Below are 24,318 nucleotides of genomic sequence, written 5' to 3' on the forward strand. Positions count from 1 at the left end.
CCAACCTAAATTCTCCAAGGGCTTGAGTTGTTCGGGCAATACCTCACTGTTACAAAGGCTGTTCTTGAACGTTCTGCAACGAAATCCAAAGCACTCTCAGATCATATTATTGATGTCCTTTGTGGGCTTTTTTCATCTATAAAACGGAGATAAAAGAGAAAATATCAAGATAAATGTTGCCCCAAACCACTGCGCTATTACAGACCAGCTTTCAGCAGACAAAGACTTGTCACTTAATTGCACCCATGGTCTCCAAAGGACAGGAGCAATGCTGTCTGTGTGAGGGATGCATGGATTAGCCACTGGGAAACGGTTGCAGAGCTTCTCACAGACCAGCATCAAAACAGAGGCTGAGGAGAGAGCAACTTCCTGATCAACACAGGGAATAATTCAGCTCTTAATGACACACTTTTTCTCTTTGTACCCTGTCAGGTGGCAGTGGCAGGTTCCAAGGCTCTCTGGTCTTGCCCTACTTTAGTTGTCTCTCTCTAAGCACCAGCCCTGATGGAATTACACCAGAGACCATTCTCAGGAGCATCCTCATGGGCACTGCACTGACACAAGGCACAATCCTATGGCTGCATACTCTGAAAGTCTGTCTTTATTTCTTCAAATCATCTCAGGGGCTAGCGATGAAAACTGGGCTCACAGCATTTGCTATCAGTAGAAAATTCAGTGATGACTACCTGCACCTGTAACCTGTAGTACTTCTTGGAAAGGTCAACACTTGTCCGTCCTTTCTGGAAAGGGTAAGACCACAAAATCAAATTCCAGTGGTTGCCCATTTTTTGGACTCCTTTCAAAAGGCAGTTGATTTCTTCAGTTGTGAAATCTTTTCGGGCTCTTCTCTTGTTCAAAGGTCTCGTGCTCATGGCCAGGGGACACATTTCATTGTCCTGCAAATAATTATTTTGGTGTCATTAAGAATTATATAGATGTACATACTATTTTGCACATGGAAGTACCATATTACTGGCAATTCGCCATTCAATAGTTGTAAAGAAATGGTCACATTGGCAAAGGAACAATGCTTCTTCATGGTTTCTTCACTGTCACCACTTACTGAAATACAGAATTTTTCTGTGTTCTTCATTTCTATTGTGCCTACATAGTTTATTCTTTTAGCAGGTTTATTCCTTTAGGTTTCTGTTACTTCCATGCTATGCAAATCTTCATCAGTACAGGAAAAATCAGATATCCAGATCCATGATTCTGAAAAACGTCAGCTGAAAAATGCTGAACTCAGTTCAGGGCTAAATCAGTGTGACTGGAGCAGAATCAACACAGGAACATTTTTTTAATAAGGTTCATTTTGCTACTGGGCTCCTGTTAAAGGTGGCTAAAAAAGAAACTATGCAATTCCTAGTGCTTTTATTTGGCCATATATGAACATGTCAGTGCATGATTAGGCTTTACATAACTAACCTCATCTTCACCAAGTGAATGTGTGCAATTTTCTTTTAAGCGCTGACATTTCTGGCTGCACATCTCTTTGACTCTCTGTCTCTTCTGGTTAGCATCTTGGGTTTTTTGTAAAGCTATGAAATTGTGAACAAGGAGGCGACTTAGTCACTTTAACTAAAATGTACTGAAAAAGTAATATAAATCTGCAAAGGAGCATTTATTCTAAGGAATCTGAATATGCACACATTGTTCTGTTAGTAATATCTCATTCTCCTTACATCTTTTTCTCATAATCCACATTAAGAAATAAGAACTATTGATGAACCAGAAGCAAAAAAAAAGTATTATTGATGTTCAAGTGGATTTCTGTGAGAGAAAGGATAACAGTTTATTTAAATTCATAGCCATTTATCTCCAATAGCAAGGACAGTTGCTTCTCTCAATGCTCTGACCTAAATGCAAACACTGATCTTTCAGCTGTGCATATCAGAGAATTCATTTTCTGGTAATACTCACACTTTTCACTTGCAGGTGTCAAGTTATAGTTGCTAGTCCACCTAGTATTTCTACTATGTTCATTTCTCTCTGAAGTGTTAGATTTGTCTTTTATATTTGGAGTCAAAAGAATGCCTAAAAAAAGAAACAATAAAACCCCAAACAATAAAACATTACACATCTTTCTTAGAAAAAAATTGAAATCATAAAACACAGGTTATGTCTTAGGAATTAAAATTTAAAAGAGAACCATCTTTTGAGCCATACCACTAATCTGGTCTTGGAAGACTGGAAAATTTAGTTTACTTCAGCTTACAGGAAATGTGAGCTTGCTAAAGATAATATATTGCTGTAATGGGTTTTCAAGATGAAATACAGTTGCTTTGGTTGTGTTTTTTTACATTGTAAATACCTTTGTGGCTTTCATAAGATAAATTAATCAATTTCTGAATTGAAGGGGAAAAACATAAACATTTAAAAATCAACCTAATAGCTTTTACTGGGCATTAATTTAAAAAAATAACCACGTAAACAAGAGTTTTGAAAATAAGAATAATAAAAATAAATTTCTGGTGGGAATTTCAAAACTCAAATTTCAATTCTCATTTCAAAGAAGAATTCATTCTAAAGGATTCCCCTTGTAGCTGTTTATCACAAGCCGTAAGTCCTCAGCAGAGCTTCCAGCAGGAACAGGAATGGGTCTAACGGAATAACATGACTGGAACTGTATAAGGAGTGGTGCTGAATCCAGGTTCAGGCAGCTGAGCTCTGCTCTGAGCCTGACTAAACCTCTCCATTTGTCATGGGTTGGCACAGTTTGGTTTTAGTTAAGGCGGAACGTGGAGTGTTACCCTGTCAGGACCTTGGAATTGTTTTAGAAAGGAAAAGGACCTATCAGAGGCTAGTTTGGGATACTGGCATCTGCTTTGACCACTGAGAATGTTGAATGCGACTTTGGGAAGTACCCATCTAAATCCTGATTTTGTTCAAGTCAGCCCTTTTCCTCCTGGCCAGCTGAACAGGTAACATCGAGTAGGACCTGCTGTTCCCCACCCTCTCTTTGGCAGGGGGGAGCTGGCCCGAGGCCGGGCCAGACTCCATCGGCTCCTGGCAGGGGAGGAGAGGTTGCAGTTTAACATCAACTACTTTTTAAAACTTCCCTGGAGCAGGGAGGGATCTCCACCGGGCCCCTGATAACAGCTATGGGCCCGGTTGGGCCGAGGCCGCCCTGATTGTCACCGAGGGGTGGGCAGAGCTCTCTCCTCCTCTCCTCCTCTTCTGATTCCCAGGTGGAGAGGAAAAGAATGGAGGGAGAATCTCAGCCGATCCGAGATGCACTGGGGGAGAGACTGCTGCCGGCAGAGGTCACACAGCCACTGCAGGCCTGGGCAGCGTTAACCCTTTCCTGGCAACATGAACCTACCAAGGCCTAACCCTTATCTGAGAGAGAGAAGAAAGAGACAGAGTGGACGTAGAAAAGACACAGCATGAAGTCAGGAGAGCAAGAGTGAGAGAACTGATAAAGATTATTAGAAAGAAGGATTGAGGATGTGGATATTTTTAACTGGACTTCTCTGGAGTAAACTATGGAGAAATGGACTGTTTCTTGTAACATCTTAATGTTGTTTGGGGGAATGCTGGTTCTAGTCAAAGTTGGGGATTGATATGATTGAGATTTAAGTGAGAATATTGAAGCCCCTCACTCCTGGGGTAAAAGTCTCAGTCTTTAAGATGAAGATGATTTTAGAGAGAAAGTGATTTGAAGCCCTTGGCTCCTGGGGTAAAAGGAGGTCTCTATTTCTTTTGAGATAGAGACAATTTTATAGATAGAAGAGAATCCTTGTTTTGTACTAGAGGAAGCATTCTTAAACAGTACCCCAGATACACTGAGAGGCCAGGGAAAAGGCTGCTGATGGGTGGAACAGCACAATCTGCAAAAACTCCAAACAGTTGCAGATTTGTGACATTGGGAGCCACCAGACTGTTTTTGTCTTGTGGCGAATATCCCCATAGAACTCTAGAGAGCCTCCTCTCCCAAAGTGATGAAAGATTATGTTTAAATGGTGAAACTGACTGAAAATCACAGGTTTTGTCTTTCTGTGTTGTTTATAAGAAAGTTAACAGTTTGTAAGGAAAGGGAAGAGTGTTTTGAAGTTTCATTTTGGGTTTGGGGTTTTTTTTCAACTTTTCCAATAAAACTATTTGTTTATTTTTAAGCTTAAGCCTGCTTTGCTTCTCCTCAACTTCTCCCACAAAAAGAGAGTAAATACTAAGACCACTACACTAAATTTGGCAAATAGAATTGGACGAACGTGAAACCACTACATTAATTGGCATTTTCACCTGGTTTTAACTAAAACCACTACACCCTTTTAGAAAACAATGCCACAAAACTGAGAAATGGCAAATGCCATGGAAGGTGTGCCTGACAGGATTCAAAACAGGATCAACACAGCTAGTGACAGATAACTTTGCAGGGAAATTATGTGCATTACACAATTTCATTGTTATAGAGTATGCATTTTATGGCCTAATAATATACAGATTATTTTCAGAATCTAGAGGAAAAAAAAATAAAATAACTTCCTATCCACAGTCTCCCATGGTAAAGTTCTGCAAAAGAATTAATAGACAGTAAGAGCTTTTCACACCAGTTTCCAAGCCAAGCCCTTACTTTGGAAACTATCCTTCTTGCTCCTAAAAGCTGGTATTTCTTTATGCAGCCTGTCTTTCTTCACTGGGGCCACCAGCATTTCTGGAAAATATAAGATGGACACCAGTACAAATGCCAGTAAGTAATAACTGTTTAATTTTCAGAATTCCTTCTTTAAACCAGAAAAGTATAGGATGTGCTTCCATTTAATTAATTAAGATTTCTAAGTATCCTACAGCCATAAGTGTGTAATATTGAATGAAATTACTTTGGTGTGATGTCATACATCTACTCACACATATTTCAACTTAATACACTCCTTTCTCTTAGGACTTGACTATTTCTGGCAAACATGAGAGTCTTATCAAGGCCTCTAATGAGCATCTGTCACCATGGCAAGAAACACACAAGATCCTTGAAAACAGAAGTGGCCAATTCTGATCTCACAGTACAAATCATTGTAAATCGAACTGCATGAGTGAGTTTAAAATAGCAAGACAATGAGAAGTAAATAAAAAGTTCAGACTTTTAAATGCAATTTAAAGCAACAGTTCCAAGTACTGAGAATAGACTCCATACTCTGGTGAGTTGCAGATCTGCTGTTGTTACCAGCAGCCACCCTGCGGAGCTCCCCTCGGTATCTTTCTTCAGCCTCCAGGATGACTCTGTGGTGCTCACACCTGTGCAGACAACTCTGCAACATCTTGGTGAACGTTTTACTGTTCAAGGACAGTCCTCCTGCTGTGCAGCCTGGGAAAAATAGTATATTGCAGATACAGCAATCACAGCTTCTGAAGAAGCCACCACAAAGTTCAGTGTTTCATTTTCCTCACTGGGATCAATTTGACCTCAGGTTTTCCATACTCATGTCATTTTTATGTGCCCTCTTGAAATACTTTGTATTCGCTGTCTTAATTTTTTTTTTTTTCCAACATTTTACGGGACTAAGTTATACTGCACTTCCACTCCAGAAGTACTGAATGAGGCATGGATCCTCGACAGAACTACGAACAATGGTGAGATGGGAAGACCCGGGACTCAGTTCCATTTGCACATTTATCCAGGAGCCAAAATTTATATATTATGTGCTATATATATATTTTTTTTGAAACTTTGTGTTGTAACAGTTACCTGTATCAATCTGAATCAATGGTAAGTGTAGTTTAGTCATTAATTCCCTCACAGGAAGCCTTGCTGTTCATTTTTGAGGACATTCCTAGGGTAATTTATGGTTTAGATATCATATCCTTGGATGCTCTCACAGTTAAGTTACATCAGCTGAAGGAGAACTTGTGTGAGGAGTCACACTCACCAGAGTTACAGTCTGCATCTGTAACATTCTACCTTAAGATAAAGCAGTGCTAAAGCTCAGCTTGAATTTAGTTTGACAACTGGGATAAAAATAATGTTCAACAGTGGGTTATGGGCTGCTTTGGGGATTGTTTGGTTTTCTGTGGGTTTCTGTTTCTTTGGGGATTTTTAAATAAAGAAACATTGGCTTGATTACAAAATCCACTCACAAATCCAGAGTATCAGCAGTATTCTCATGACCTACTGATGGAGCAGGCTGAGGAAGTAGAGCCTTGGGTAACTGAAGGCTGTAGTCATGGATTACCATAAAACTGCCTGCCCGTACTTCACAGCGGTGAGGCAGAAAGAACAGAAGGGCTGCAGAACACTGAAGAGGCTTAGCAGCAGAATAAATGAGGGAAATGAGCAGGGCTACATGTTTTTCTTCCCTCTCTGCAAGCAGAGAAAGTAGGAAGACCCCTGCTCAAATAATCTTCTAATTAGGGGGTCATTTTTTAAGTTACTGTATATTCTGTTGTCACATTATCAGTTGGACCAAAACTGCAATTTGTCAGCTTTATTTCAAGATAGGCCAAGGCCAAGGCCAAGGCCAGGCCAGGCCAGGCCACGCCAGGCAAGGCAAGGCAAGGCAAGGCAAGGCAAGGCAAGGCAAGGAAGCAGTTGAGGTTTTGTTATTATGTAAGAGGTAATAGAACAGATGGGTTACAATTTCTGTCAAGTCAATCCACTTACTGCACTGATGACTCTTTAAGGCTTCTTTATGTACTCCAGAAAGCAAGCAAGCAAGCAAGCAAGAAAGAAAAGATCTTAAATAATATTTACCTAAACACCTTAAATCTGTCATTTTATGGGATGATGATGTAGCTGAAGTACTTTTGATTCTCTCAGTTTTCTCTGAGCAGAATGAATGCTGATCTAAATGAGGGAGGAAAAAATTCATGAAGAAGTATAACCTATCTTTTGCCATAATAATCATGCATCAGCATAACAACATTCAACTGCATTTTCTATTTGTAGATTATTAAAGTTTAACATAACGTAATTAACATAACAACAGAAAATCCAAATGGGATTTCTCAAGTTAAATGACTCACATTCGCATTTCTGTAATTCCAGAATAACCATGTTCAAGTCAGTGTTTTTTCATAATTCTCCTAAAAAATATTACTTCAACTTGAACACAGCACATTAACCTTGTAAACCCATACTGCTTAACTAAGCCCTATACACGTTATTCCTGTTTGGAATGGGATGCTGAAAAATACTGAAATAATACACATTCTCAGTTTAAACAGAGAATAACCTGGAGATTAGCTGGTCACTCGTAAAGATCCCATTCTGGCAAATTCTAATCTAATGAATACTTAGCAATTTTATAAATTAACAGGAAATGAAATAATGAATAAATATTTGATTGAAAAGATCCCAGCTGTGAAATAAATGTATCAGACTGGGATTAATGCAAATCTGAAAAACTTTTCTCTTAAACACATGTTCACCATGTAGGAACATCATCAGGCTGTCACTCTCACAGGCAGGCTCGATCCCAGCCTTACAGGGACAGGACAAACCTGCATTTTCTATTAGTGGCTTTCACTAATAGAAATACAGATTAAACACTAAACTTAATCTCTGATACATTCATTTGAACAATTAAAATAAATTTAAAGAAAGAAAGCTAAAATATGTATTAGAAGAAAAGTAGGATAAATGTTATCCTGCTAAAATTGTGTACGATATAAAATTCCAACACTATGCAAACCAGTTAAAGGCTATTACACAAAAGGTACCTCTGTCATCTAATGATACAAAACAAGTGATAAAAAGTAATGACAAATGTACAGAAAACTAATTAAAATCTCATTAAGAACAAAATCAGCTCAGAAAGGAATATGTGTAGCTATTTGTACCTGATGTGCATGTCTGTTTCATATTTCTAACACTCCCTGCTGGTTGTTTAAATAACTCCTCACTGGGAAGATCAAAATGTGAACAAATTAAAACCAACAAAACAATAAAAACAACATACATTTACCTGCAAATAAATACACACTTTCCAAGGGCACAACAAAAAAACCCCATATTAAATATATAAAAGAGAAAACTCTACTAGAATCACTCTATCCCAAGTTACGGGACTTATGGTACCCAGCATGTAATCAGTGCATGTTAAAACCTGCTTCCCAGAGATCTGACTGGCATTCATTGCAGTCTGTTCAGCAGGGAGTGCAGAACTGTCACTCGTTTCCAGAGTAATTTGTAATTCAGATTCACATAAAGATTACCAAGTGCACATAAAGCTCTCACAAAGTCTTCAGAATACTGTAGCCTTCACCATTTGCAGCAAATGCTCTAAAAGATAATTGCTTTTCTTATTTTCTTACACTAATTAACTTCCATGCAATCAACACACTGCTATGATACCCTGATCAAGCATTTTTGTGTCCCTGACTCCCTCTGAAAGCTGGAGCAAGGAGCCTGATCCATGGTTACCTTCCAGTAACTCCTGTGTTCACACAAACACATATTCAAAAAGAGAGAATTTTTTTTTAATTGATATTTTAACAGCTTTGTGCATCAGAGCCCAGAACAACTAAAGAAGCTGGGAAATTATGCTAACTAGCAGCAAAGCAAAATTTACCTGAATGTACCATGGAAAATATCTAGGCCCTTGGTGATTTCTGTGGTAGTTGCAAAGTAACAATATAATACCAGGAAACTGCACAGAGCAAGGTGCAGCCAGACACATAAAAAAAAGCACAATAAAAATGTAGAACTCAAAAAGCCCAAAACAAAACATAAAACCCACCTAAAATGTAGTTTGGCTCATACTTTTTCATTGACTGTCTTGAGGAATATTCCAGATATAAACTCAAGAGAATTGAATCTGTATCTATCATTGCAAGTTAGCTATAAATAATTTTGGGTTTATCAATAGGAAAGATAAAAACAAACAGCAAAAGAAAAGGAGGAAAATTAGCATTTTTGTGGGAGCAACAAGCAAGAGAACACGGAATGACCACACAGGGCTGTTCCTTTCTCTTCCCATGCTTCTCTTCCCATGCATCACTGGAACATGAGGGGAGAATAGCAGAGGCACAGAAACTTTCCCCCTACTTTGCATACACTCCAATTTCAGTATTTTTCCAAGCAGTTCTCTACCTGTTGTTTCCCTAGTAAGGGCACATTACAGAAACCACTGTGGTTTTGTCCAAACCAGTGTGTTAAATCTTGTTCTGTTACATCAGTGAGAACTTTGGGGCAAAAGCCATGGATGATTTTCAGCACTATGTTGAAGGCACTCAGACGTGCCCTAAAAGAAGCTCTCTGTACAACACCAGCACTCAGAGATCAGCAGCTTTGTTACTGCAATGACTGTAATCTTTGATCTGTCACCTCAAAAACAATCTCTAGTAGGCCACCAAAGGGCTATGTCTTTGCACTAGAAAAAAACTCCATAGTTAGATAATTTAAAAGCCTGTCAATTTGGAATGACTAAAGGAAAGCAACTTATTAGGTGTAAGATTCTTACCCTGCTTGAAGACCAGACCAATTATTTCCACAAGCAGTTTTTCCATTTATATTGTGACTTGGAGGTACACTGTCTGTTTGCAGCTCAGTAACAGAACATGGAATGTTCCTCTGTTCAGTTTGTCTGGTAGAGGCTGCATCCATAGTGTTCACTGTTCCATTTCTTTGTGGAGCTGAAGTTACAGATGGAGCAAGAACCTGATTATTCAACTTTGAGGTCAACTGTGGACAACAGACATATTTATGTGCTCTTTCTGTGCACTTCTTTGGATCAGTAGGATTCACTTCATGGGATTTTAATGCTTCAGAATTGGCTACTGAAGATTCGTCTACAAATATTTCTCCTTGCACTCTTTCCTGTATTGAAAAATACAGGTTAGTGACTATGTAAGCTCTATAAAAATGTTAAATAAATCCAGTAACAGGATTAACTAGATAGTCTTAACTCTGAGGGTAAAGCAAATTCCAGAGAAGCTTCAGAAAACCCTCTGACTGAACTGAGAGCCAACAAGACAGCAATGCCACTAAAGGTGTTGAGGGGGTACTTTCTAAGTGCTAATTTCAGGCTGAAGCAAGGAATTTGCAACTCATGCAAGGCACTGCTAGCACTTAAGAGCCATCTAAATAACTCGGAAACTTGCTGTTCCAAACCCACAGATACTTAGCAGCTTTAAAGCACAAGGAAAATCTGAAACAATCTATCTCAGCTTGTATTCACATTCTCCTTTGTCATCTATCCCACCACAGCCATACAACCCTGAATATTTCATGCATGCAAATATTAAAATTATAGGTTTGAATGTCCAGCAATTAAAAATAATTTCAACTTCCTTTTCCATCTCAAAGAAAATCTGGGCTTACAATAAACTAGAATACTTCATACAATACAGATGCCTCCATTCTCTGCACACCTGTAACCTAATCAACAATAATGATAAAAGTTGCAGGTTGTAGTATCACACAAATCCAACCGTTTTCCTGGGGTTTTTTTGCTCACACTGAAATTATCTTAAGGATTTACTTTTGCTTTCTCCTTAAACTCTGGAAAGATGGGATTCGTTTTAACCTATTTTGGTAAATGGGCCAACCTCATCATGCTCTTTTTCAATCGAGTTTATTCTGTGTAAAATTTCTTTTGCTTTCTTCCAGTAGTCTTGTAGACATCTTTTCCTGACTTGCACATCCAATTCTTCTGCATTGTTCACATTTAATGAGTTATCGTGTAATTTCAGGGACAACTGCTCAGCTTTATTTAAAAAAAAAACAACATTAATATTTAAAATTTTATCAATTAACATTTTTAAAGTATTTATTATATTTTAGTATGCTGAAGATTAGCCACAATAATTTAATGCAAAATAACAATTTGTATAAAACTTAAATTTATACATAAATGTTAACACACTTGAAATATAAGCTGCAGTTACAAGAGGTGAGCTTACAATTATAGTTACTTTAAACTGTTCCCACAATGATGCTGTGAAAAAAAATGACTTTTTCATTGGCTTAACTCTGGGTTCTTTACCAGTATGAGTCTCAGTTTCTTTAAAAAACAATTCCATATTTATGGACACTACAAATCCCCACACCCCCTCAATCTTACACAAACCTCTCAGTTGTGCTTACAGGACAAAAATGTAGATACAGGTTTGTTTTTTCCTAATTAGCAATTGCACACCCTCCACATGCTCTAGAGATTAGAGGATAAGGTCTCTCTGTTCCATCAGTAGTACTGTACGGATAATTAATAAAAAACTGAAACAGGGGACCTAAAAAGACATCCTACTTCAGAAAAAAAAAAAGATCAAGATTTCTTAATATTAGAAATTAATGTAGTCACAGTGATTTCAGGCTTGATTATCTCCTGGTTTGTTCTCTCTCTCTAGTGCTACATCCCCAGGAAGAGAGTATCCCCTGGGTGTTAAATGACGATGTTCCTATTTTCTACAGAATATATAGATGGGAAAGCTTTAAGAACTGGCTCTACACAGAGAGGTTTCCCAAATGCATTATTGCAACACTGTTGGAATTTCCACTTCTCTTTTTTTCTACCTAAGTCTGTTCTTGATGACAAATAAGCAACTTTCTATGCAGAAAACAAACATCTCTTGGAGTACACAGAATTACAAAGCTGCCAGGGTTAAAATCACTTAGGGAACCAGCAGAACACAGATGGAAATTATCACTGTCATTTTAAAAGCAATGACAGCATGCTTACTCATTTGTTTGCAGTTCTGCAGCACGAAAGTAGCAGCTTTGATGAGTTCCTCGTCCTGAGACTCTGTCAGTACCTGAATCATAAGTGGCAGACCATTGTTCTGAAGCAGCTCACACTGATTTTCTTCTAGAATAGGGCATGGTAAAGGAAAATAGGTTGGTTTCAGCCCCACACACCTTAACCTTACAGTAATTTTAAGAGCCAATACTGGCAACTTTCTGTAAGTTTCTGTAAAAAAAGAGATTTTCATTACAGACCCGAGCCTGCTGCAGTGACAGCATGAGACCTTTACATCACATAGGATGATTTGACCAGAACTCACATTTCTCTAAGAAAACTGAAGAATGATTGAGACAAATTATAGGATGAAGTTCCAAGCTCATTTACTTGTGGCCAAAAACATTTGAATGACTCCTGTATTTCTTTTCTTTCATTACCTGCTCTTGGAGTAGATATGCTACATGTCTGTGAGGCATGAGATGCAGAAATACCAAAATCTCAAGGTTTATAATTAGCAAAATAAAATTAGTAATTTAATCCTGGTCTAGCCAATCTGTTCCTCCTCATTTATCATGTAATTAGCTAATTTTTTATTGTGATCTCATTTGCATACATATTCAAACAACCAATAACTTGCTAAAATTGGATCATTTTTGTTTAAACTTAATTTAAAAAAGGAATTAAAAAATTGAACTTTTTTTATTTTGACAGAGTTGGTATTTTATGAGAAACTCGTTGGTTTAACCATTTTTCTATTCAAAAGACATTTTCCATTAAGTCTTGTTTCAATAATTCTTCATGAAAAAATGTCTGCTAAAATAAATTTATGACCTATTGAGCTAATTATTGAATATGTTATTGGCACTCAGAGGATGAAAACCAACCAGAATTTTTGAATATAAGCCCTTTTTCTTGTTTATCTAAACATACACGAGAAAAAACAGTAGTACAAATGAACTTCCCTTTCTATTTATTTACACTACCATAAAATACCAACTGAAGTATTGTATTTTTACCAGATATTTTTGGGAAAACCCTGAGGAACATGAGAAAAACATTTCAGGGCTACCTACTGGTTTTGTGTCTTGAAAACCAATGCTTTTACATGGCTTTTACAAATATTACTGGCCTTGTAAGCAGTGGACAGAAGCTGTATGCGCCAAGGACCATGAAAAGAGAGCTCAAGACAACTCATTTGCTATGTCTGGATTGTAGCACTTTTCAGGGCTGGATTAATTACTCCCCCCTGTGATCCCCAAGCCCAGCTCTGAATTCCTGCATATCAGTCTATTCTTCAAAGCTACTAAAGCCACTTCCTGACAACAAGCTTTAAAATTTAGAGATGGAACATTATAGAAAACTTTTTTCCAAATAGTGACATCATATTATTTAATAGAACTCTCCCTCATGTTCCAGTCTTGACGAAGTGACACCACTGGAGGAGTTAGTGTATGAGAATTTAGGAGAAGCTGACAGACAGGAAAAAGAAAAAGCAAATCTTACCACAAACTTCAGTACAGTGTCCAATTGTTAGAATAATACTGATTTTTTCTCCTGTGCTCAGTGTCTCATTGGACAGCAGCTTCAGCAGCTCTGACACAGTGTGATACTTGGCCAAGACAACACCCATGGCAGCTGTTTGTTAAAATAATCGGAAGGAAAATAAACTAGATAATGAGTGTACAAGAATTATCCACGTATAAAATGCTGGGTTTTGAGGAAAATCTACAGACCCCTCAAAGCCTTGGGCTTGCTCAGCCCTGCCCTGATCTGCCTTTAATAGTTCAGATTACCCCATCCCTCCTGTGCTGCTCCCAAATCCAGCCCTGCCCATCCTCCCAGCCTGTGCTTCATGGACATGAGGCAGAAGATCTGATGAACGAGGGCTTTGCACTGTGCAAGTTTTGGAGATGCCTGCTAAGTTTCTCCACATCCTTAATCAGCCCCAGCATGGAGCCAGAGGGAGTTGAATAAGCTTTGACACACAGAGTATCTGCCATAAAAAGAACAGAGGGCAAGCCCTTCCTGGCACGGGGAACACCACTGCTAGTCCATCCATGCTGAGGCCTAGTACTGTCACAAACCAACTGATCTGAAACTACACTCAGAATGAGGAGGTTTATGATTTTAAACTTTTGTGAACTTCCATTTGAAGCTCTTATGGCAGAAGTATGAGATACACCAACCACGGCCACAGGTTTGCCAGGAATCACAGGTTTCTCCAAACCTTCTGATGGAGTACACAGGACCTCATTAGCAGAGCAGCACCCAGCCAGCAAACCAGAGCAGAGGTGTGCTGTGCAGAAACACCACATTTGTTCAGCTCCACCTCTGAATTACTAAAGCTGTCTAAAGGTACACAGTTTATTATTCAGGCGTAGGCCTAACTCCAGGATCCACACTGACTGGGCAAATCCAGGCCCAGAGCTCAGCTTTACTTACCCGGGACTAGCTGTAGCATCATATCTTTAATTTTCATTACAGTTTAAATTTCACTGTATTTATTTTAGCAACAATGGGACAGTAATCCACCTCAGATGAAATGAATCCCTCCCCACATACGCCTTTGAATTTTAAAAAACACTGCAACATCCGCTGGGATGTATATAATTTAACTGCCTTTAAGTGTCCATTTATGTATTTTTTCCACCAGCACGAGACTATAAAAATTGCAATTTAAAATTACCATAGATAAAAAATGTCTTTTCACTCACAGTTATTAGCAATGCAGGCATCCAGAGTCTTTGTTACTACTACTGCAAGTTTCATGCTGGAGTCACTCAAACAGGAATCATGCATAAGCTCAAGGAGAACTTTGGCTAATGTATCCAATCCTCCAATAGAAACAAAATATTTCTGCACATATGCTTAGTGAAAAAAAGAAAAAATGTGATTTAAGCAACAGAGTTTGCAAATTATTAAACCATCGCGGTTTTTCTGCGCATGTGTTAGTCATTACATTTCTTATACAACAGAAGCTGGATATATATTAATCTCAAGAAATGTAGTAACTGCATATAAATTAGATACAGGAAAACATGGCCCTAATATGTGCACACAAATGGCAAACATCATGCCTGAGTTCTTCCTAAGTCATTGTTTTCAGTCAAGCAATAATGACTTTAATTTAGAAATACTTATAATCGAAACAGCTTCCAAATAGTTTTACTGACCTTCCGAAATGTAATTAGTTTGTGGCTATTTGTGGACTTGAGCTCAGTGGAGTGTAAGTAAGGATGGTGGAATACAGATGTCAGAATAAAAGTTGTAAGAACAAAAAATGACTTTGTAGAGATTGACAAGAAAGAAAAAAACATTTTACTCTCTAACTTAATGTACTTTTATCAAACGCGAAACTGTGTAAAGCTTGAGCTGCACTTACAGTTATTTGCAACTGTGAGACCAAGAAATGAACAAATGGGACGAACTATCTCAGGCTTTGCGCAACTCTCGAGCCACTCTTTGGCATAGGGAAAAACTGAACAGCAAATGTTTTGATTATCTTCTGGAAAAGTAAAAACAAATTACCCCAAATCAAAATGCAATGAAATGAAATTTCAGCTGAACAGTAAAAATGAAACCAAAGTTCTACCAATTTGAAGAATATCTTCAACATTCTTTTACAATTTTCAGAGCAACACATACCATTCTGGGGGTTGTTCACACAGGCACACAGAGTGCTGCACACTGAGGACCAGAGCTGATAGCTGGGATCAGTGTTTTCATCTGACAGATTCTTCTCAGAGGTGGAAAGAGTTGTTCTGTTCAGGACAATGCAAACAAGTCCCAAATAGTCAAGGAAACATAGCTGCTAGCCAGTCTATTACTCGTCTGTTGGAATTGCAACCCTGTTTACCTGAATAACTGCAGCAGTAGGCTGATGCAGCCTGTATCCCTGACGTAGGTTTGCCCATCTTCTAAAAGAAAACACACACAAGACTCCAGAGACAAATGAAATTGCAGACAAAATCTTAATATCAAGTTTAATTTACATACATACATTCCCTTTCCTAAGCACATATCCACCCCATTAGTAAATACAAAATCATATCAACATATTGGTAAATAACCTTTCTATGTCTCTCTTTTTCTATAAACTCTCAGAAACTATGGGTTTGAATTTGCAAAGTATATTTTTAGAACTAAACCACGTTCTGCTGTTTAAGGAAATCCCAGTGAGCAATGACCTACTTAGACAATTCAGGTTCAGTTACATGCAAACATTCATCTTTATAAATTAACTTCACCAAAACATTATTTATTGAATGTTCCAAATTCTGTACTGCAGATTGGCAAATAGAAAGAGTGTTGCTGTAACACAGAAAAAAACCCCAACTTACTATTATTTGAAACCAGTACTAAGATGACATAAACAGACATTCTTTTCAAGTTCACACCAGAATCCTTTTTAATTAAAAATAAAATGAGGTCTTCAAACAATGGAGAAGTACACAAAGTCTGTTGACAATACACTGAAAACAGAAAGTGAAAACCATTAAGTCCTAAAGTACGCCACTCTTAATCCCAAATTATTAAATCTCAGTTGTGGCAAGTATGTGGGGAGTGGGGACAAGGCAGGACTACAGAGTGACTGAGGGCTTCCACCTGCAATGAGCTCTACACCAACCAGAATCCTGGCAAGCTTTGGAACAATCCAGAAGTCATTTTACACTTGCTGCTGGGGGAGAGGGGGACTACAGGTATCTGGTAACTTAAAGACACCCTGTGTGCCCAAATCAACAAGGCATAGATCAAATCTGGGGATGGGCAGTGCAACTGGGGCACCTTCATTGCCCCTTGCCCTAACTGACAATCTTGTAGTCTAATTTTGTGAGACCAAAAGAAAATTGAGACAAAGCACAAGCACAAGGAATGACAGGGAGCCATAATGAACTCAGAAATAGAAAAAAAATTATTACCATTACTCTCTATAATAATCCCCAATGTAAATAAAGCTGCTTCCTTCACCATGCAATGAACACTCGACTTGGCAAGGTCATTTATAAACATCAAACCACCAATTTCTCGAAAGTATTCACTTGCTTCACCTACAAGAGGATAAAAGAACAGAAACTTTGTCTTTTGCTCCTCTGCAAAATGAAAGGCTTGTAAGATTTTCCTACATCTCAACCCTTATATCCTTTAGACAACATTTTTACAGTGCCCACCTGTTTCTTAACATACATGGTGAACATAAATGACTGCATTATTTCTAAGGAAAAGCCTTTCTTACTGTTTTGTTGGCAAATGGAATAGATAGTGATCAAAGCCTCTTTCTGAGACAGAGGGCAGTCCATCTGATATTTAAGGCATTCAAGCAGTAAGTTCAGATCTGTTTTCATATCTAGGAGCAAACACAAAAAAACTTCATTAAAATTGTTACATTTTCTATATATTAATCTAGTCAGCATTAGAATAAACCTGTCCAAAATGTAGTATGCACATGTATTTTTAAAAAAAGGGAAAAGTGAGCCAAAATGAAGTTGTATCACTTCTATTCACCCATAAACAACAAACGTAGAAATATTCTGCCCACAGTTTGTGATATGAGCATGATTTCCTTTGTAGAGTAACAGCCTCCTTTTAATATTTCTTGCCTTTAATTACTAGTAACTGTTAGTGAGTGTGATGTAAACTACTAACTATTACATGCACAATTGCAAGGTGCTTTAAGTATAACTAATACATGACCATTAAAATATCCAGAGTGCAAACACAGTTGAAAATCTATGGAACAGTAAGGAAAGAGTCGAAGAGCACAGAGCTGCTCTGTGGTACTGAGTTACAGGAGACATAAATCATGCACCACAGCAGCAAAGCCCTAATCAGGTGGTTAGAGATGTTAACACAAAATATTCTCTGGGCACCTACATATAACCCTAGGTGGGTAAACAGACTTGGAAAATCTGTTTCTTAGTCTTTGGGGTATAATTAAAAGACTTATTTGATAATTAATTCTAATCGTGATAGAAGGTATTGTTTGTTGTAAACCCATACAAGGTTTGGGGGTCCTTAAAGAAGTTAAAATACAATTAAAATGTGGATAAATATTAGCAAATTAAAAAAAAAAAAAAAGTGACTTTGTGGTGGTGTGCTTCACTATATGTAGGTTTGTTATTGGATTTACCCTTTGCATATCCAATACAGTATTCAAAATTTGGCAACTAGGAAAAAGGACGTTTTCCCAACTGCTCACTACCCCACAACAGGCCTATCACACACCACTAAAACTTTGTAAAATTGATACTTTATAAAATAGATTACAATAACAAATTATATTAGATATCTTACCACACTGATTTTTCTGCACCTTTTGAGTGTTCATTTTTGTTTTATCGCTGTTCTTGTTCTACAATGTCAAGGAAAAGGTGTCTGCAGTTCTGTTCAGATTAGCAGTGTTTATAATATATGCAGTATAAATTACATCACTTTTCTAAAATGCACTCTTCCCAGTTTTCGGGTTTTACTCTGTCATCTCACACACACAGTTTAATGTATTATTGTACGGCAAAGCTTTCCTTTGGAAATGCAGTATTTTATAACAACCCTGCATTTGTAACTACCAGGTTATTGCCTTTTGAAAGTGGACTTTCTGCAAAAATCAGGTAGCTCCATGTTACCACTGAGGGGCACTGTCCGATATCCCAGCCAGTAAAGAATATCCACTGCTCTGTGTCATTGATCACAACAAAGCTGATCCTGGCACTAAGACCAAGTAACGTTACTTAGAGGATGAACACTATAAAACACACAGCCTCCTGCTGCTCAAGGAGCCACTAAACCATCAGCATTGTTCTAGCAGTATTGATCAAGCCAAAGACAATTAGTACAATTCCTTATATTAAGAATTTATTTAAATTCACCAAAGACATTGTCACATTACATGAATCATGTACCACAGCACTGATTCTTCACAAACCCAACGTGGTAGCCTCTGAGAGCAGCAGAGTGACATTCAGTTTTGGAGGCAGAAAGATGGTTCCTCAAACATGCCTGAAGTCCCAAACACAAAAGGTTGATGCAAGCACCACAGTAACATAATACAATTTCTCAAAAAAATTACTTGGCTCCAGGTACAAACTTTGAATCAGTGCCTAATCCAGCTTAATAGTGGGTTAGTCTTCCTTCTCAAAGTGGAGCACACTTTGAGATACTGCTCAAAGCAGTATCTTCATCTTAATGAAGACAGCCCTGCTTTCTGTTTAGAGTTACTGATCACCCCCAATCCTTTGCTGCTTCCATTAGAGAGGGTGAATTTAGAGAGTTCATCTCCCTTTAGCCTTTTGGAAGTGATAACAGACATACATTTCATTTTCCTGCAAATCCAACCCTGTCACAACATGGAAAATCTTCTGAGTCTTCCTCATCTCTTTTTGTCCTACTGCTACCACCCCATCAGCCTAAGAAAAAAACAAACAAACAAACAAAACAAAACAACAAAACAAAAAACCACGCCCCCAAAAAAGGAAGGCTGTAAAAATTAGTTCACTCTGGAGCTAATTGCATTTCAGAAGAGCTTAATTTAATACATGTTTATACAATTATAAAATATAGGAAGCACAGAGGGTTTAAAACTGTAGGTATTACAAGGATACATCTTGACCTTACCTGGATCTTTTACTTTTGCAACCTACGGAAGGCACACAAAATAGTATTTATAAACCAGCCTACATTAATTAGATGCAAATAGCTCACCTCTGGTGTTGCATCACCGGGCAAGGTGGAAAGACAAGCAACTAGATTTGCTTCAACAAACATCTGGTGAATGTTGCATATAAAGTAATTACCTCTTTCCCATCAGTTATGGAAAATAACCCAGTAACATCCCTTAAAAGCTAAGAGAGAAACACTCCTGAGAAGTGCAAATCTGTTAATGTGTGTGTTCAGCAGCGCTTTAGTACATAGCTGGCACGGTCAGTAGACCAGCCAGCCTAGGCGGGACTTACCCTTTGAAACCCAGAGACCAAACCTCAGAGAGGGGAAGTGGGGATTGCTGGCGTCCAGTGGAAACCAAATCCCAGAGCAGCAGCTGAGGCTGTGAGGACGCTGCACTGTGGAACAGGACCTGGGGGTGTCCTGGCCTATTTCAGTTCCCTCCCCCTCAGACGACCTGTGTGTGATTTACAGCTCATTCATTATCAGAGCTCCACTTTGAAGTCCTAGCAAGCACTCCAGATATGCCCAAATATAAAAAGGAAAGAACATATAAAAATTTTAAATTAAAGGGGGTGGGGGGGATGGAAGGCAACAGTCTAAAGATTAAACAGCAGCTGCATTCTTCTGTGGGAGGGCTGGGAAGTTCCGAGGGGGGAAATGGGGTACGGCTCAGGTACCTGTAATCCGGCGGCGCGGGTGGCTCTGAGTAGACCCCGAGGCGAGGCGGGTGCCCGCTGCCGAGCGCTGCCCGCCGGGCTGAGCGCTGGGATCTCCGGGCTGAGGGGCAGCGGCGGCCTCGCCGGGCTGAGCGCTGGGATCTCCGGGCTGAGGGGCAGCGGCGGCCCCGCCGGGCTGAGCGCTGGGATCTCCGGGCTGAGGGGCAGCGGCGGCCCCGCCGGGCTGAGCGGTGAGATCTCCGGGCTGAGGGGCAGCGGCGGCCCCGCCGGGCTGAGCGCTGGGATCTCCGGGCTGAGGGGCAGCGGCGACCCCGCCGGGCTGAGGGCAGCGCCCGGCCCGGCCCCTCTGTAGACGCCGCAGCCGCAGCGCCGCCCGAGCGCCTCAGGGTGCAGCCGCCCTGACTCCCTGACGCTTCTCGTGACAGCCCTGACCGAGCCTTCTCAGCCAGACGGGAAGCACTTGGAATTGTAGAAACGTCAGAGGTGGAAGAGATCTTTAAGACCATCCAGTTCAACGTCAGCCCAGCACTGCCGCTGCAAACCCTAAACCAATAAACCGTTTCCCAGTGTCAGATCCAGAGGCCTCATTAACACCTTCAGGGATGGCAACTCCACCACCTCCCTGGCCAACCTATTCCCAGGCCTGAACAATGAAAATTTTTTTTTCTAAAATCTAACCTGAATTTCCTCTCTCAATGTGAGGCCATTTCCTCTGGTTCTTACTGCACACCCAGCAGAACAGATCGATCCTACCTCACTGCACACTCCTATCAGGGAGATGGAGAGAGCAGTGAGAACACTCTCGAGCTTCCTTCAGACTGAACAAACGCAGCTCCCTCAGCTACTCCTCATGGGCCATTTTCTGAACCCCTCATAAGCCTCGTTGTGCTTCTCTGGACACACTCCAGCCTCTCAATGTTGTTTTCAACGAGGGGCCCAGAGCTGGGCTCAGCTCTCACGGTGTGGCCTCAGCAGTGCCCAGTGTGAAAAGTGCATATTATATTATATGGCTCTACGCAAGATATTTACTATATGTATTATGTTGTATTGATTAGTAATGTTGTATTAATATTTTGATAGTATGGTAAATGTAGTTTTGTAGTTAAAATGTAGTTTTTGTAGTTAAAATAGAAATTATGAATTTTTTAAGAGAGGGAGGGAATACTCACAAAGAGATAGCAGCCACAGGAAAATGTAAATCTTTCAGAGAAAAATAATTTATTAATTCCTTATCAGAAGAGACCAACTTCTTCCTGCCTCGCTCAGCCCTGAAGACACCATAGAGATTAAGGGAAAAAAAGTGACACTGACCAGAGAGAATTCTTTGTTTGAATGGAATTTATGCATCATATATGAAATGAATGAATATTCAACAGGCTATTGCTTTTAAGAGATAATCCTTTGTTAACAGGAGTCCTTTTTCAGAGCTTATTTCCCCAGAAAGGCACCCAGATGTCTGTTACTTTGTTTTTATTGTCTCGTATTGTCCTAACCCTAACTGTTCAATTTTTTTATTACTCTAATTCTATTTTTATAACCATTTTATTACTATAAAACTTTTAAAATTTTAAAACAAGTGATTGGCATTTTTCACACCAGCACAGAGGGGCAGGCACTGCCCGGGTCCTGCTGCCCACACTGCCGCTGATACAGGCCAGGTGCTGTTGGCTTCTTACCCCCTTGGGCACACTTTGGCTCACACTGAGGCAGCTGGTGACCTGCAGGATGTGGCGCTTGGCCTTGTGGAGCCTCATGCCGTTGTCCTTGGCCCATTGATCAAGTCTGTCCAAGTCTCACTGTGGAGCCTTTCTGTCCTCCAGCAGATCCACACTCCCACCCAACTGGGCGTCTGCAAATTTACTGATGGTGCTCTCAATCCCCACATCCAGATCATCAATAAAGATGTTAACCAGAACAAGCCCCAAAGCTGAGCCCTGGAAAACAAATTTCAGTGCAGCTCAGTTTGCATACTCTGTAGTTGGAGGCTGCAATGCCCCCACAACAGAAAGAGCAGCCATCCCTTGGCACTGGTCACACACATGGGTGCAGGAAAAAACCTTTTACTAGGTGAATATGTCTGACAGAACCAAGGTTTCAGGCACACACTCCCTTTCCCTAATGACTCTGAATTCAATAATAGGTATTTCACCTTTCAGCTTTTTGCACCATTGGATCCTTAGACCCTCAGAGCTCCATCAGCTTCTCTCACTTTTTTGCATCTTCTCACCACTCAAGCTGATGAGCTGCTTTTGTAAGAAAAAATGCCGTTCTGGTGCCAGCAAGGGGAGCCAATTTGTAAATGCCACTTAGCCTGCCGAAAATAGTACTGCCTTTTTCTTTCAGAGGTGAGTCATCAGGTATAATGAAAATGTGTTGCATTTTAAACCAAAGAGGAAAAGAAATGAAAGCACTTATAGAGGATTTGGCAAAGCCAATATATTCCAATATGTCTTATCCTGTTGGCTGCTCAGTTATTGCAGCCGTTTACTACTTTACCATTTGCCTTGTTCAGAGATTGTGCTCAGGTAATTCAGTGATGGCTACAATAGAAATTAAAGAAATCATAGCCGATCATGAAATAATACAACTTAGGAAAATTTAAATGGATTGTAAAGTACTTACATCATGGTGATGATAGTTAACACATAGAGACAAAAATAAGCCCTTTTAACAAAACTTCATTTATAACCTTGTTCCTCAAGCCCTACTATCCATTTGTTTGGCTGATGTACTATAATGTAAAAATACTGTTCAATATCTTCCACTATTTAATGCATTCCAACACTTCTGTTGTTTTCTAACAACAGTAAAACAGAGAGTAAAAATACTCTCTGAGTATTTTTTTACTTTGAAAAAACATATATTAATTTGGTAGTAACACTGAAGTTCTGTGTTTCCTCTCAGCACTCAACTGAAGAAATGACAAAAAAAAAGGTCAGAAAAAATTGCAGATGTAGATAGTAGATCACAAGGAGCAAAGTTACAGGAGATGAGTACATTGCTACTGCCACTGCTTAAGAGAATCTTTCACAAAACATAGACTGGCTGCACTGTCCCAACCCCATCGTTTGAACTCTCCATGACTTGTTTCCTGCTTTGTGAAGCTGAGTTGAGCCATTTTTGCCTAATATGAGTAACAACTAGTAATACACACTTACAGTTCTCTTGTATTACTGGACCAGCACTAGGTACCCTTAGAATTTTTTAGGTTATTGCAATGCCATCCCTGAATTTAAACAGATTCAAGATATTATTTGTAGCTTATTCTTTTAGGCAATTTGTAGAAAAAGTAAAAAATGACACATGTAAAAAAAAACTGCACGTTGTATCTCCCTTTGTAAGTGCTATGGTCAGTAACTGGACTGTTACGTATATGGAGATGCACACCATGATTTATGTAGTGCTTCATTCTGTGTGACTCCAGGCTTTGAGAAAGAGTAATCTCACTTGGCATTTTGACTCAATTTGGTCTCAGTAATTATGGATCCAGAGTAACTTGTTAGAAGCTTGTGAAAAAATGTCTCTGAAGTTTACAGCAGAGCTGAAGTGTACAGAAGAATGAGAATTCAATGAATACTAAGAATAAGTTTGAAAAGCATATCCAGTTATTGATATGGATATGCTGGCTATGCCCAATTTTTATCCACTGTTACGGTACAGTGCACAATATCACCAGGGAACATTGTAAATGTCATCTTCAGACCGATTCAATAACACATTGTATTTTTGATCAAAGTTACTTTCCTCAAATTGCCAAGCTGTTTTGCCTTGAGCTCCTGAATCTGCTCAAGGAAACCAAAGTGAGCTTTTTAGGTTTTCTAAGCTGAGGTCTGTTTTGCCTGTTTCTCAAACTGCAGTCTAAGAGCAATGAGAGAAGGGTTGCTGCTCTGGGAGCAGAGATGCGTCTAACTTGAATTTAAACCTGAAGGCATTGTACTAATTTACAGCTCTTACAACAGCTCTGTCACTGCACAGAATTTCCATAGGCATTACAACACAAAGAACTCTTTCCCCCCACAAGCTCTCGATGCAGCTTTCTGTATCACCCTGGTTGTGCCCTCTATGATAGGCCTTTTGCAGAAAGGAAAATGATATTCTTTAACATAACTGTGTTTTCTGTGGACTGTTTTAACATGGTCTATTGATATTCTGTTTTCCTCAGTTCCATAGCAACTTACTGCTTTCTAACTCATCGATTTTAATAAACCAATTGAGCATGCTGCTGTATTCTCTTCTACTCTCCCTGTATTTTTTTCTACTCTCCCTATGGAGGAAAAAAAATTGCCCATAAAACCAAACATAAACACCAGCTTATTAGGAGATTGGTTTTCTCTGAGCACCCTTAAGGTGCTAATGGAACTGTTCATTACATA

The 24,318-nt window shown here is 39.3% G+C and overlaps 1 protein-coding gene across 1 annotated transcript; it reads right to left on the reverse strand.

Annotated features, from left to right (window-relative positions):
* LOC120757752 (telomere repeats-binding bouquet formation protein 1-like) lies at positions 1-20,011 on the reverse strand. Its single transcript, XM_040075339.2, has 20 exons — positions 19,946-20,011; positions 16,846-16,956; positions 16,532-16,660; positions 15,953-16,084; positions 15,469-15,529; positions 15,258-15,373; positions 14,995-15,117; positions 14,327-14,479; positions 13,116-13,247; positions 11,613-11,738; positions 10,483-10,640; positions 9,396-9,751; positions 7,774-7,835; positions 6,686-6,778; positions 5,132-5,302; positions 4,574-4,654; positions 1,921-2,034; positions 1,426-1,538; positions 687-896; positions 1-136 (listed from the first exon to the last, which is right to left on the reverse strand). The coding sequence occupies exons 2-20, from the start codon at positions 16,952-16,954 to the stop codon at positions 107-109; spliced, it is 2,469 nt and encodes an 822-aa protein (XP_039931273.1). The 5' UTR covers positions 16,955-16,956; positions 19,946-20,011; the 3' UTR covers positions 1-106.
* Positions 20,012-24,318: the final 4,307 nt, after the last annotated feature.

Source organism: Hirundo rustica, chromosome 11, assembly GCF_015227805.2.
Source record: "Hirundo rustica isolate bHirRus1 chromosome 11, bHirRus1.pri.v3, whole genome shotgun sequence".
In the NCBI taxonomy this organism is placed as follows: Eukaryota; Metazoa; Chordata; class Aves; order Passeriformes; family Hirundinidae; genus Hirundo; species Hirundo rustica.

Excerpts from the sequence above, each read along its gene's own strand:
- LOC120757752 (XM_040075339.2), bottom strand. The coding sequence starts at position 16,954 with ATGAAAACAGATCTGAACTTACTGCTTGAATGCCTTAAATATCAGATG. Across the intron at positions 15,530-15,952 it reads AGTACTGGTTTCAAATAATA|AAGATGGGCAAACCTACGTC; the intron begins GTAAGTTGGGGT and ends GTTTTCTTTTAG. Across the intron at positions 9,752-10,482 it reads TTGAAAAAGAGCATGATGAG|GAAAGAGTGCAAGGAGAAAT; the intron begins GTTGGCCCATTT and ends TTTTCAATACAG.